General features: G+C 38.1%; 1 protein-coding gene across 1 annotated transcript; it reads right to left on the bottom strand.

Annotated features, from left to right (window-relative positions):
* Positions 1–11,559: 11,559 nt before the first annotated feature.
* Positions 11,560–14,794, bottom strand: LOC148846216 (beta-amyrin 28-monooxygenase-like). The gene is made up of 3 exons (XM_088955834.1): positions 13,799–14,794; positions 12,203–12,390; positions 11,560–12,091 (listed from the first exon to the last, which is right to left on the bottom strand). Exons 1-3 carry the CDS (start codon positions 14,751–14,753, stop codon positions 11,792–11,794), a joined length of 1,443 nt encoding a protein of 480 aa, XP_088811960.1. The 5' UTR covers positions 14,754–14,794; the 3' UTR covers positions 11,560–11,791.
* Positions 14,795–15,518: the final 724 nt, after the last annotated feature.

Consider the following 15,518-nt stretch of genomic DNA (forward strand, 5'->3'; position numbering starts at 1 on the left):
TGGAAAACAGCCCTCTCCTTTGGCTATATAAAGAGGGGGGTGAACCAGCTGTAGCAATCACTCATTCCAAGATCCAAGAGATCATCAAGAAGACCAAGAAGCAAGAAGGCAGTTCGGCTATGGAGAAGAAGAGCATGGAGATTGCGCAGATCATGAGTAGCTAAGCTTCTTTTTCTGGTTCAAGTGGGGAGGTTCGATTGTGTCATTGTGAGGTTCTGTAATTACTTTATTTTCTTTCTTTTTGATTCAAGTATTCATTGGTTCTTGTGCACATTTTTATTGGATGTTAATGTTAATTAGTCTGACAAACTGAATTAATGTTGATTTTCCTACTGCTATCCATGATTTCGGTGATCCGTAATTGTCACGAATAATGGTACAAGTAGCAATTAGGTTGTTATCTTTTTGGGTCAATTGTTCGTGATAGCCTTTGACCAATGTTTTAACATGGTTCAAGTTAAAAGAATGGATGGAACAAAGTTCAGTAATTGCAGCTATCTCAATTATTGTCATTTTGGTTTAACTGTTTTCACAAATCTTAATGCTATCACTGTTTAACATGGAACGCTATCATACCCAGTTGAGTGGTGATAAGTGTTGATCGAATGCTGGGTTTGGTCAACTGAATTAGGAAAACACAGGGTTTATTATGGCTATCCTAATAAATCTAAGGTTAAAGGCTTGAATTGCAAGAATGCTGAATTGTACCTAGGACCGATGGCCAATCGATTCAACCCGAACCCTTGAACCAGAATTCGGTAAGACTGATTTTCTATTGTTTGTTTAGATTGTTATTCTTTTAATTTTAGTTATTTAATTTTCCCACACAATTACTTTACCCATTCGGCTAAGAGATTACTGATTTGCTCCCTGTGGGATTCGACCTAGAACCACTTTTACTGCAAATATTTTATTGTGGGACTAATAATAATTTTGAGGGCTTCGATAAACCCGTCAAAATTTTGGCACCGTTGCCGGGGCGCAACTTTAATTTCTTAGCTATTACCTTCCTCTTGTTAACCTCTTTTGTTTTATGACTCGTGCTTCTCAACGAGGTGAACTCGAGTACAATCCCGAAATTGAGAGAACTACCCGTCGTTTAAGAAAGGAGGCGAAGCAAAGGAAGGATTGTTCACCAAAGAAGGTGAATTCAGATTGTGATCTTCCCATCTTCGAAGAAGTAGAAAGAATGGCTGATAGAGAGAGGACATTAAGGGAGTTGGCTGCACCAATTATGAACCAACAACCTTTATGCATCACGTACCCCACTCTTGAGGTAGCCTTTGAACTCAAATCTGGTTTGATTCAATTATTACCTCTGTTTCATGGTTTCCCAAGTGAGGACCCTCACAAACATCTAAAGGAATTTCATGTCGTCTGTTCAAGCATGAAACCCCACGGTATGATCGAGGACCAGGTAAAACTCATAGCCTTTCCATTTACTTTAAGAGATAAAGCAAAGTATTGGTTGTATATTCTCCCTCCCGGTTCAGTACGCACATGGGATGAAATGAATAGGATATTTTTAGATAAATATTTTCTTGCATCCCGGACTGCAAATATAAGAAAAGAAATATGTGGAGTTCGGCAGTTTGGTGGTGAGACATTATATGAATATTGGGAAAGGTTTAAGCAACTTGTTGCTAGTTGTCCCCACCACCAAATTCCTGAACAATTGTTAATCCAATACTTCTATGAAGGGCTTCAGCCCATGGATAGAAGTATGGTCGATGCAGCCAGTGGAGGAGCTCTAGTGAACAAGACACCTGAAGCGGCAAGGGAATTAATCTCCAATATGGCCGAAAATTCTCAGCAATTTGGTACAAGGACAGAAGGTACCATTCGAAGGGTTAACGAGGTAAGCCATGCAAATTTAGAAAACCAGATTTCTGATTTAACTGCCTTGGTTAAGCAGCTCGCAACAGGACAGTTACAAACTGCCAGGGTGTGTGGTATCTGTTCGATCCCTGGACATCCTACGGACATGTGTCCATCATTACAAGATGGTCCGATGCAGCAAATCAATGCCATGGGAGGATTCCCGGGCCAGCCCCAACGAAAGTATGATCCTTACTCCAATCATTACAATCCGGGGTGGAGAGATCATCCAAAATTAAGCTACGGGACCCAAGGAGGACAGCAGAAATATCAGCCCCAATTTCTCAGTCGACAGCCCCAGTTTTCATCACCCATCACAGCGCAAAGCCAACCCCCGAATTCAGGTATGTCTTTGGATGAAATAGTTAAGGCTCTAGCTACTAATACTCAGCAATTTCAACAGGAAACAAGAGCCAGCATTCAGAATTTGGGGAACCAAATGAGCCAACTTGCCACTGCCGTTAGCAAGTTGGAGGTGCAGAGCTCCAGGAAACTACCATCACAAATGGTAGTCAACCCCAAGGAGAGTGTAAGTGCAGTGGTGCTAAGAAGCGGGAAGGAACTGCAGCTAGAACCTACCTCACCAAGGAAGGTGGATAAAAGACAAGAAGAAGACAAGGTGCAGGACTCAAGAGTTAGAGAGAGCGTTTCAGCCATGGTCAAGAGGACCTTACCAGAAAAACATGCTGATCCAGGTATGTTCACCCTACCTTGTGCGATTGGCAATAAGAAAATCGAGCATGCCATGCTAGATGATGTGTTGCTCATTGTGACACTAGCAAGTGCACTAGCCGTTCAAGTAATAAAGTAGAGAGTGAAGTATCGTTTCCACGAGGATTTAGGAAACAATTACCAATACTAAATTGAGCACTTCTTATCTGATCAACAAATAAATCAAAACTCTAATGAAAGCTAAGAAATCCTAAATTAAAATCTATCTAAATCATTGGCCCAATTGCCTTCAATTCAGGTTAGAAGAGTAAGCAGTAAATGTCAATCTCAGAATTCAGCAATCTATCAATTTGGATCATTCGAATAAATCATGATTGATCCTTGGTTTGGTGAAACCCCAAGGTCATGAACAGCCTCTCTCAAGCGCATGTTCATCCTATGCATGAGTGACAGTTCTTCTATCTCTAGCAAGAATCTAATCCCCATGCATGCATTTCTTCAAACACTTCTAAGGCATCAATTCAAATCTGAATTGATCACCAACTGAATTGTGCAAGTTATCTCTAACCTTGCACTCAATTCAGTTCTTGAATAGTAGATCTGAATTCCTAGAGTCTCTCTTAAGCACTCTAGGAATTCCAAGCTGTAGATTAATTCGCCCAATCTAAAAATTGCAGATCTGAATTCTCTTTCAAGCAATTCAGATCTTGCAATCTCAGATCTGAGAATTCAGATCTGAGTTTTGAAGGTTAGTTGGCAGAATTACTCTACAATCACACCCTTATTCAAGAAACTTCAAGTACAATGCATGACCATTTGAATGAATCAAAAAGAATTAGATTGCTGAATTGAAATTTTACAAGCTGAAATACATCAAGGAAGAATGGAAACAAGGAGAAAGAAGAAAGAAAATATACAAAGAAACTGAATTCAAATCAAAAGAGAATGAAACTACAAATGATTTATTACAAAAGATCTTCAATCACAAACCCTCAATTTGAAATCACCTTCTCTTCTAGCTTGCTTGTCTTGAACTTCCTTCAGCCCTTCTTCTTCTTCTTCCTTGCGCCTAGCCTTCTTCTCTTCTCTTCTCTCAAGGTGGCCGAACCTCTAAGAGTGGGAGAGCCTTCCTCTCAAGCAATTGAACAACTTTCTCCCCTCCTAGAGGCCTCCTTATATAGTTTTTCAAGGGGGCTCTTGCCCCTTCTTGAAGCCTCTAGAATGGGGTGTATTACACCCCTCATGAACCTTCTAGAGTGCTCCCTCCTTCTCTTCAAGAAACTCCTAGAAGTTGCCGCCCCTAGCTCCCTTTGGGCTGCTATTTGGGCTACAACTTAGCTTGCTTTTGAGCTCAAGTGGGCTACACTCTAGGCTGTTATTTGGGCTAAAAATGGGCTGGGCCGAAATTTCCTTCTTGCTAGGCTTCTTCCCCTGGATTTTCCAAAGAGTTTCACTTGCTCTTCTTGGGCCGAATGAAATTCTCTTGCTCTCATGGCTGGGCCGGACTGAAATTGGTCTTTTTGAACCTTCTTTTTTTGCCTTTTTCCTTCATTTTCTTGGATTGATTATACCTGAACTTATTCTTAGCATTAAGCTAAATTACGGAAAAAATTAATAAAACCGGCATAAAAATCCATGCTAAAGTCCTCATAAAATATAGATAAATTGTAGGTTCATCACTAGACTTAGGTGCATCTATCAATGTCATGCCATACTCGATTTACTATGCTTTGAGATTAGGTCCTTTAAGGGAAACTAAAGCTGCTATCCAATTAGCTGATCGTTCTAATGCCTTCCCAGAAGGGATTGTTGAGAATGTAATGGTGCAGGTTAACGATTTAATTTTCCCAGCTGATTTTTACATTCTGAAGATGGAGGAGGACAGGATTGATAGTTCAGCCCCACTTCTATTAGGCAGGCCATTTATGAAAACGGCCAAGACCAAAATAGATGTGGATGAGGGTACCCTCTTCGTCGAATGTGACGGAGAGACTATTAAATTTAATATTTTTGAAGCTATGAAGTACCCAAATGAAGACCATTCGGTTGACACTATTGATCCAACTGTGCAGGAATTTTTTGAAAAAGATATGAATGAGGAGCTAGAATCGAGTGCACAATTGGATACGAAGGCCCCTATTCCAGATTTGAACCTGCCCATGATGGATGGAAGGGGAGCACACCGAAAGCTAAAACCACGAGAGCTAAAATAGCAAAGGAGGACGTCGAGCATAACGACGTTAAACAATTGCGCTTGTGGGAGGCAACCCATTGTGTTTATTTAATTTTGTTATTTTGTTTGGTTTTGATTTTTGTGTTTAACAGGAACCCAACAAGGCAAACAGGGAAGTACCCCCAAATCCTTCTACTTTATGCATAATCACATACACTGGAGACAATGTATAACTTAAGTGTGGGGGGATTACGAAAATCTGATGGAAATTTGGGATACCTTACCTTCTTGAAATTTCTGCTCCTTAGAAACTTATCTTTGAACGATTTCAACTTATCAGAAATCATGTGCTAAGGCTGAATAGATAAGATAGGATGCAAGCATGACTAACTGAATCTTTCTTGGCTGCATATGGTATCTCATGATTTTAATCGATCAATAGGCAAGATGTATAAGGGTTTGATTGATTTTCACATAATTATCTGTCAAACATGGGTTGATTATTCTAGAACTTGCTATGTTAGGCATATAGAGACCACGATCAATGAATTCATGGATCAGGCGGTGAAACCCTGTGATTCTTGTGAAAAAAAAAAAGAGGGAGTTTGAAACTAAAATCGTGACTGATGTGAGATGGAGCATAAAATGCACTCACATCTAGTAACAAAAAAACAAGTGTGAGATGGAGCATAAAATGCACTCACATTTAGAAATGAAAGCAAGTGACATTTAGAAATGCACACACATTTTAATTCATTATGAACTGATTGAAGGAAGGAGGCAAAGAGTTTAGGATGACATCAACTTTGGTGATATGATCTAGCCTAGATCCAAGAGCCTCCAGTTCATTGATGTATGCCATCATCTTAAGACAATGGTCATGAACTAACTGGTTCTTGGACATTTGTGCGGTCATAAATTGTTTTAGGACCTTCTGACGAGTAGAACGATTTTGCTCCTCATACATTGTCCTTAGACTATCCAAGATATCTTTGGACACTTCGATCTTATTGAATTGTCGATGTATCTAATTGTCTAAGGAGGCTATGATATAGCACTGGGTAAGAGATTTTCTCCCCCCATTCTTGATATTCCCTCTTGCGGGCTTCAGAAGCCCTATCACCCGGACGATCCGGAGTAGGGTTCTTAGCAACATTGTCCAATTTCTCAGACGTCAGGACCAGCATAAGGTTATGATACCAATCAACGTAATTTGGGCCCTTAAGCTTATTGTCGTCCAACATTTTGGTGAATTGTCCGTTTGCCATTTCTGATAAAGGCAAAGAAAATATTAGTCTACAACCTGATTTGATTCATATTTTCCACATAGATATAGCTTTTAATCTATGTTCCATTTCCATTTGTTCATCTCTGAGATTTCCCTCCTATCTCATTGATGGAGACTACGAACTATGTCTCTAGAAATGTGGAAAATCACATAGGGTGCATGGAGGCAACTGTTTCAACTGCATAACCCCACCACCTTCTGTGAAGGATCATATCCACTCATCTCATGAGGTTTCCCTTTGGCCTCTGCCAGACAAGGTTCATTGCCATTTTAGGTTAAACCTTTCTGTAGTAATTACCCATCATATTCGTGAATGCCAAGGTACCATGAGAGAGTCTTCTATTTTAGGATAGGCCCCTCCCACATCGGTCTATGACGCCCCTATCATCTTATGAAACAATCCAATAGATCCAACAGCAAATGGATAGCCCAATTTTATGGTGCATTTCCTCATTACTGAATGACCCATCTTCATGTTAATGATGAAAGGCCTTTAGAGAGTTCATCATATGAATTTCCCTATCACATGCACTCATATTTCAGTGGAGGGATCGAAATATTACGCCCTAATTTAGTTAGGTCAAACCAAAGTGGCTCCCACTGACTTTCTCAAAGACAGATTTAAATGGCTCCTAAATGACTAGGGTTCATACGGTTCCTCTTGAGGAGGAAGCTGATGTGGGGCCCACCAAATGGGGAGATCATTCAATGATCTTATGGACACTCTAGCAATGATGTGCATTCAGCCATAGTGTGCATAAGAGCCACTATCGAAATAAGAATGGCCCAAGTACTTATGGTCCATGTAGGTAATACATCACACATCTATACATCACATGCATGAAATAAATTGACCAAATCAATTAGAATATCTGTAAAAATGTTAATTAATTATATTAAATCAGTATCAGCCAAATAGAGCCCACAATGTTATCATGTAACATTATCTAGGTACATGGGTTGTACTGCAAAAAGCAGTTCGGCCCATGTAGCTAATTTAGGGCTGATTCAGTCATTATCATATTAAAATTAGGTTTTACAGAGCTGGGCCGAATTAAAGATTGAAGTGGGCCATCAACTCTCTGGCCTAAGTCAAATTTGGGTTAGAAAAGCCAACCCCATCGAACCAACAATTCGGTCCAACCAGTTTGGAGCAAATTTGGTGTAAATCGGCCCAAGTTTTGGTGTCCAGTTCAAGATTTAATTCAAGAATAATGATCTGAAAATAAATTAATTCAAGATAATCAAATTATCAAGAAACTAAAATCAGAAGGCTGCACTGTGATTTTCTTGGATATCCTACAAACCTACAAAGAACAGTTAATCGTAGATTGCTGAATCGATATTTACAAAATCGCAGATCGCATAACTTGTTTTTGCGAAAATTTCTTCTTCTCTATTGCGCACTCCAGTGATCTCCAGATGGAATTAGAATAGAGAAACCTAATTTTTTTATTATTACATCACATCAAAATCCTATACAATTTGTCTACAAAAATTATTTATAGACCAAAATTGAATAGAATAGAAATCGCTCGGCGTTCCAATCTTGGCACCATAATGATTCAATCTCCACCACATGTGCAGCCCAAAAATTCAAGAAAAATTCACAGAACAATTCTATAAATTTCAGAGAAAAATAAAGATTTATTTTCCAGATCATCTATCCATAATCTGAGAACCAATTCCTAGAAAAACGCTAATTGCACAAATTGGGTAGAATGCCTTCTGCCCATTTGTGCAGATTCAGATCTGTTTTAATTTGGTTCAAGACTTGAACTGGCTCCGTACCACTGAAGGGATGGGAGATCCATCATATGGATGGCCAAACCCAGCAAGAAGGTTGAGTAAAATTTCAATAATTTCTTTACTTCCATCAGGGAATCCTATTCCCAATTTAGAAAATTGCATTTTTAAGGTTCATTCTTGTAACCAAACTGGACCAAATCTAAAACCAAAATGAGGGAGGGATGTACCTGATACAGAATCCACGCAAGAATACTCCTCACAACATAGGTGTTCACGCGCAAAGAGAGTACCAAATCCTCCCTCCCCTGAAGATGACATAGCTTAAGGTGAGGCAGGATCACCAGTTAGTTCTTCACCAAGAACTAGTGATTCTTCAGCAAAAATTGAATAGGACAGTGAGCACAACTTCCAGATTGTTTCTTTTGGCAAGAAACAATATCAAGATCCAATCTTGATCCTATCCAAGAACTAGAGATCGAACAAGGTGGGGTCACAAGAGCAGGAAGAAATAGAGCAGAAGGCAAGAGCAGTCTAACTGTGTTGTCTTCTCTCTGTGTTCAGTGAATGTGTCTTTGGAGGTTCGCCCTGCTCTCTTATTTATAGCCTTAAAGAGAAAATTTCTTAATCCCATTAGGAGTTTCCTAAACCAAATTTTTTATTTGCATCTGGACTCTTTAAGTGATTAGGATAATCCCTTATCTTATCTACAGATAAAGATCAACCTTCCTAATCAATTTAGGAGTTCCTTTGATCCAAATCTTTATTTGGATCTGGACTCTTTAAGTGGATAAGAATAATCCCTTATCTTATTTGCTGATCCATATCACAGATCCGCCCTTATTTAATTAATTTAATTAACCCAGTTTGAAATGGGCTTTAGGCCCATTAAGCTTTCAGGCTCACTTCCCCTTTAATGCTGGCTATCTTGGCTCTCTTTGAATGGCGTGGGACCCTATCATTGATCTACACATCAGCCACATGGATTCAGCCTAGCCTCTATTACAAGGCCTAGCCGAATTCACTGTTGAATGCATTGAACCCCTGAGTTCAACACAATGGGCTCTTAACGGGCCCAACATTTACACTAAACGGTCCTTGGGCCCAGCCATCTTATGAAGGCCCAAGGACTGTGGGCAAATGTAAGATTAGCCCATCAGGTATAATCCTCAATGGTCTTACACTTAACCTCTCAACTCATAATGATCAAACACTGCCCAATAAGAGAGGACCTTTCCCTCGGTTGCAAGATGCAGTGCTGCACTCTCTATTCACATGGATCCCGGGAATTAAAACCTTTTGCAAACATTTTGAAACCATAATATGTATATGTATATCTCTATATAAATATATTTTGCAAAACAAATTTCTATGGTTGAAATCAACTGCCAACAATTTAGGTTTCCATGAGAGAGAGTGCATTCCCGATCATTCACATTATCCGACAAAGGGGCTGATCTTGTCACTATGATCACCCACTCAGATGAATTCTTGGACTATCCCAACATACCCAGGTTTTGACCCCCTCTAGGGATCTCATTGATTGACATATCAAAGACAACCCAATCCGACATCTAGTGCGGTATCATAATCGAGTCTAGGGGTTAGGTGTAACATTCCAGTTTTGCCCATCTATCTCCAAGGTCTAGGGCAATATTGGAATTTTGGTCCGGTTCAAGGTTACAAGAAAACCTACACTGAATGTAACTCAGGTCTCACCCTAGCAGCTGAGACAAGCCACCGCAACCAACTTGGGGGTACATTAATGTTAGCCTTGGTAGGATAAATCTTCCTAGATCTATCCAATGGCTGTGAAGATTCTAAACTAACGCGAGTCTCAAATGTATCTAGTTTAAGGGTATTACACGAAAACACACTCTAATCACAAGAATCAAATATATACTTTATTCATTTGCAATTAATGTCATAATGTACATCATGTTGATTGGAGCTAAGGCATACACTCTTTAACAAAAAGCTCAATGTATCTTTTGATTGTTAGAACTACAAGAAAATATTCTCAAAAAGACACGCCAAATGGGCCCTTAGTCTCTATAAGACCACTCCTCTCTCTCTTTCTAACCTTAAGACTACGTTTGTTTTGAAGAAAAAGGTAGGGAAAGGAAGGGAAAGAGAGGGAAACCTATACAAGATTTGTACAAATTTCTCTACTTTTCCCTTCCTTTACCTACCTTTTCCTTCAAACCAAACACAGCCTTAATGGTCAAAGTTTGTAACATCTCCTTCTCCATTCAATCCCTCTTTTACTCTTAAATCTATTTTAATTCCTTTTGCCTTTCTCCAATAAAGTAGGGGTGTAAATTAAATGGGTTGGGTTAGATTAAGGGTCAACCAAAACATGAACCCTAACTTGGACCCAAACTAATGTCAAAACCCAAATTTGCCCACTCGTAAATGGGCTGAACCAATTTTCTTCTTATATAAAAGTCTAAAGAAACCATCTTATTTCCATGGTTTATTAGGTTTTCTCTAGTTTTTTTATTAATTTAATGTAGATTTGTTTCATGGATTCTTTTGTTTCAATAATGAATTGCAGTAAGAAGTCACTTAACATAATAAGCCTTTGTTTATCTTTGTTAGTTTAATTTTGAAATTGTTCTTTTAGCTTAGTTATTAATCTCATATTAAGCACATTTTTTTGGCTTTATAAGGCTATACAACCATGGGGGCAGCCCATTACCCAAACCGTTAAACTCCCAACCTTAATGGTTGCATAATTTGATCCCATGTCTTTGCTACAACTAGTCAAAGAATCTATCAACTAAGCCACCATTAGTTGGCTCTCATGCTAGGCAGTTGACTTATGTACTTCTCATAAACGATCAGGTAAGCCACCCTTTTTATAAAGCATTCCATGCATCACATGGGTCACAGCTAGTATCTATATATAATAGAAAGAGGAAAGAGGGGAAGTGAGGAGTCCTCTCAAGCTCACATGTGCCTCCTCTTATTCTCCTTTCTCACACATGTGTATATTTATTTTTTAAATGGAATCATTAAAAATGTAATAAGGAAAAATTAAAATCAAGGTCTTCATTGTCTCTCATAAATTTCATATTTACTCTCTAATAACACTATTATTCTCTATCTCTCACCTTATTATTCTCTATCTCTCTCTATCTCTAATAACACCATTATTCTCTCACTCTCTCTCTCTCTCTCTCTCTCACCTTAATAGGCAATGTTTGTATCATCTCCCCTCCCCATTAAATCATTCTTTTCCCCTTAAATCTCTTTTAACCCCTTTTATTTCTATCTAATAAAGTAGGGACCTTAATTGGATGAATTGAGATAGGTTAAGGGCCAACCTAAATATGAACCATAACTTTGACCCAAATTAATATCGGATCTCAAATTTGCCCACCAATACATGGGATGAACCAAATTTCTTCACTTTAAAGAAACCATTTCTCCTTCCAATGGGTTATTTGGATTTTTCTATTATTTTATTAATTTAATGTAGATTTGTTTCATGGATTCTTGTCGTTTAATAATAAAAATCACTTAAAATGAGCCTTTGGTTATATTTGTCAGTTCAATTTTGATTTTTTTTAATTGGCTATTTATCTAAGCACAATTTTTGGCTATATTAGAAGTAAAAATTTGAATCTCAATAACTAAAAGGGAAAATAAATTACTTTTTTACTATTTTATATAAAAAACTAGAAATATATAAAAACTTTGACAAATCAATATTACTTCATTTTTCCCTTCAAAATATATTTTTAAAAAACAGCCCGTAGATAGCACAAACCACTACCATTAGTTTATTAATCATAGAATGTAAAACATGGATATCCATTTACTAATGATAAGATAATACAGATAAAACATTAAAATTTTGTATCTTTATTATCATAGAACAAATTAAGAAAGAAATAAAAAGCCGGGGGATATATAGGTTTTCACCGCTGCCATGATCTACATTGCTTATGCTTCAACGATTCACTGTATAAAAGGAAGAAAGGGGAAATGAACAAGAAGTGGGGAAACTTTGTGGACAGAAAATTTTCCTAATGTTGATGCAGACGAATCGGAAGTCCTTTTGCCGGGGTAGGCATCATATCGCCTATTATCTTCTCCTCCGGAAACACCACTTCCCATTTGTACCTTTTCACCACGTTATGGATGAAGGTGAGTACTGCTAATCGAGCATACTCTTTTCCTGGACACATTCGAGGTCCTCCGCCAAATGGAACTAAAGTGTAAGGAATTGGAAATCCAGTCCCTTCATCATATCTTGATGGGTCGAATTTTTCTGGTTCTGGGAAATACTCTGGATTTTTGTTTGTACTGCTAACTGTCCAATACACCTAAAATTGTAAAGCAACAATGGGTAAGTAATAAGTTAATATATATGGAATAGATCTTCTGGATTAATTACTGTAAAATAGAAAGTTGATAATGGGTCGGTAATTTCATACCTTCCAACCCTTTGGGATGGTATATCCAGCATAGGTGAAGTCAGTTATTGCCTCTCTGAATGTTCCTTGTAGAGGGGGTGTCAGTCTCATTGCTTCTAATACTACATTCCACGAGTATTTCATATTTTGAATATCATCCCATTCTAGTGCATCTCCAGCTTTTTTCGACAGGTAGATTTCCTTTTGTTCTGATTTCCAGAAGATATGAATATAATTAGTCTCCAACTCTCCATCTCACAAAATATATAAAGGACTTGCAAAATTCTATCTTTTTATAGTCCGTTGAGATGTGTAAACTAAGTTTGTTTGGATAGGATTTTGATATTCATCTTTAGGATGTTAAAACAAATTTGAGCCAAAAAGTGCTTTGAGCATTTGGTGAAAGTTATTTCTAAAGTCATAACAATTCAAAGCCGAAATACTTTTAAACCCCCGAAGAAACAGCCTAATAATCTGTGCGCTTAATTTTTCCTTTATTTTTTCAAGTCAAAAACAGGAATTTATATCTCCGCCCCACAAGGCTCCAGACACAGCCCATTCCCGCTGTGTATTAAAAATATTTCCTGATGATAGTATCAGTCCCAATACGCAGTGGAAATGTGTTGTGGGGCGGAGATGAAATCTCCAAGAACAGAAACCATGATTGACTTTCTTTTCGCAGTGGGGAGTGTGTGGGCATGTAGAACTTTTTGTATACTGTGGGAACAGAAGAAATTAAAGGGTCACGTTTGCTAAGCCGACCGGGGCTGTCGATTATAAAGTTGAGCTCTGAATGACGGGGAGACAAGAGGTGAGCTCAGGTTCTTCTACTCTTCCATTTATCAAAGGTTAAATTAAACTTTCTGAGGTATCCATCAAATACTTATACCTCCCCTTTTACCTGATGACTTATACACACTTCACCATGAAACCAAATTGGGGTTTGCCATTGCCAACAAACTGATAGAATTTAAAGGGAAATAATTATTTTACCAAAACACCCTTAATAATTTTATTATTGCCTTACTTTTGCTTTGAAAAGTATATTTTAAAATCGATCAAAATCTCTTCACTATAATTACATATATAATAAATACAGTTTTCTTTGATACTATAATAGGAAAAAGTTTAATACTAAAAAAGTATAAATTAAGGATTTAAGGGTATTTTTGTCAATGTAATATACAAAGAGGCTGCATAAAAATGGTAATATATACATTTAATTAAAAAGTATTAAATGTTACATGAGAGATCACGTTAGTGGAGGACTTGATCCCAAACTACGACAGAGGTGAATAAGTAAATAGGTAAAACAGAAGGGAGGTATAAGTAATTTACCCTTTGTAAAAATCCATTAATTTTATACTTTGTGCAAAAACAAAAATGCTACCCAAATGTAAATCGTGTTAATTAAATTATATGATACTTCCCTAAATCTATGTTTGGTTTGAAAGAAAAGGTAGGGACAGGTTTTGTATAAGTTTCTCTACCTGTCGTCCCTGCCTTTTCTTTCAAACCAAACACAGTTACGAGGCTAAGGAAAATTATTTTGAACAAAAATAAGTAAACAAATATATGATAGTCAACAGTTCCCAAAACTAGAGTTAGGTAATATACCACTAAGAATCTTTTCGTAGATATCCGGTCTTTCTCCCACATATTTTATGAAGAAAGTTATGGCAGTGGCCACAGCGCTGTAACCTGCAACCAGCAAACCCATTATTTTATCGGCGATCTCGGCCTCTGGCATAAGCCTGCCAGTGGGTTCGGTCGCTACGATCATATGGGACAGTATGTCTTGCATTTGTGCACCGGTAGCCATTGCTGTTTTCTTCTCTTTAATCACCAGCTGAAGCTCCTTCCGAACTCCAATGGCCGCCTTGCTACCACGATAAAATTGCGTTCCAGGGAAGTTTAAAATTATGGAATGCATTCCCAAGGTCATGTCATCAAATTTACTCACAAGCTTGGCCACTCGTTCTGGGTCTTCAATCCCCAAGAAGAAACGACTGGCCAAGGTTAGTGTGAATGTCTTGGCAAGGGGGAAGAACTTCACTTCATCTCTTCCTTCCCAGTACGTTTGGAGGTGGTGCTGACTGATTGAGTCCATTTTGCCCAAGTATCGAACCAAAGCTTCCGGCTTAAGAAAGCCTGGGGAACGCAAGACTTTTGTCTCTTCCCCGCGCTTGGGGGGAACTGCAGCCGGAGCTGAAGCCTGCTGCTGGTAGGAGCGGAAGAGCCTCTGCATAGGATGTGGACGCCAAGCTACAACGAGCTTTTGCTCGTTGGAGAAGAGGAATTTGTTACCGGCGGGGCCACAAATAACGGCGGTCGGCTCTCCAAATATTTTGGTCTTGAAGATCTCAGAGGAGTACTTCTTCATCCTATCTCCCACAAATTTCTCTGGCTTTCCGAAGACAAATTCAAGAGTCTCACCAATGATGGGCCATCCAAGACTACCAGGGGGCAGCTTGGTGGCACCGCCCACCTTGCTGCTTCTGTAAGCATAGAAGCTAAGGGCAAGAGAGATGACGATAAGAAGCACAGATAGAGATAGAAAGAAGAGCTCCATGGTTAATATTTTTGTGTGGACACGGCAAATGTGAAACGAAGTTGTGTGATATAAAGGCGCAGAGACGTGCTGGTATATATAGGTGAGAGTCGACATCTAGTCGTTGGCTTTGTGTTTGTTTATTCTTGGTGAAATTATCATGGCCGTAATATTCACGTTACAAGCCGGTCAGTACTGGATTCACTTTCAACGACGGTCGACCTGTTTTCATATTGCGCTGTCAAAGTGTAATAATTATATTAAGAAGTATATTTATATTGGTCAATTTTTTATTGTTCTGAATTTTGAATTCCGAAAAATGTCAAATGTCCAATTTTGAATTTTTATTTATTTATATAATTCAATAAAAAATAATATTAAAAATTATTATAATAAATATTACCTAATATTAATTATTAATAATTATTAATAGTAATTAATTAATAATTAATAGAGACGAATTCCCAAGATATAAGAGGCTTCTCCAAGATCCTTCATGGAGAATTTCTATGAAAGCCATATTTTCACCGTAATCAACATTCCTTTATCATTTCCAATGAGTAGAATGTCGTCTACATACAGAACCAAGAACATAACATTATCCCCACTGGTCTTCCTGTAAACACAAAGCTCATCTAGATTCTACACAAATTCAAACTATTTGATAGTAGAGTCAAACTGGATGTTCTAGCTCCTAGAAGCTTGCTTAAGTCCATATATGGATTGGTTGAGTTACATACGATGTGTTCCTGACTTGCAGCTATGAAACCTTACAGTTGTTGCATA

Source organism: Nelumbo lutea, chromosome 7 (assembly GCF_056320005.1).
Source record: "Nelumbo lutea isolate HS-2025 chromosome 7, American lotus-T2T, whole genome shotgun sequence".
Classification (NCBI taxonomy): Eukaryota; Viridiplantae; Streptophyta; class Magnoliopsida; order Proteales; family Nelumbonaceae; genus Nelumbo; species Nelumbo lutea.

Coding starts and splice junctions, on each gene's coding strand:
- LOC148846216 (XM_088955834.1), bottom strand. CDS start 14,753: ATGGAGCTCTTCTTTCTATCTCTATCTGTGCTTCTTATCGTCATCTCT. Junction 12,391..13,798: donor CTACGAAAAGATTCTTAGTG/GTATATTACCTA, acceptor TCTGGAAATCAG/AACAAAAGGAAATCTACCTG. Junction 12,092..12,202: donor CCATCCCAAAGGGTTGGAAG/GTATGAAATTAC, acceptor TTACAATTTTAG/GTGTATTGGACAGTTAGCAG.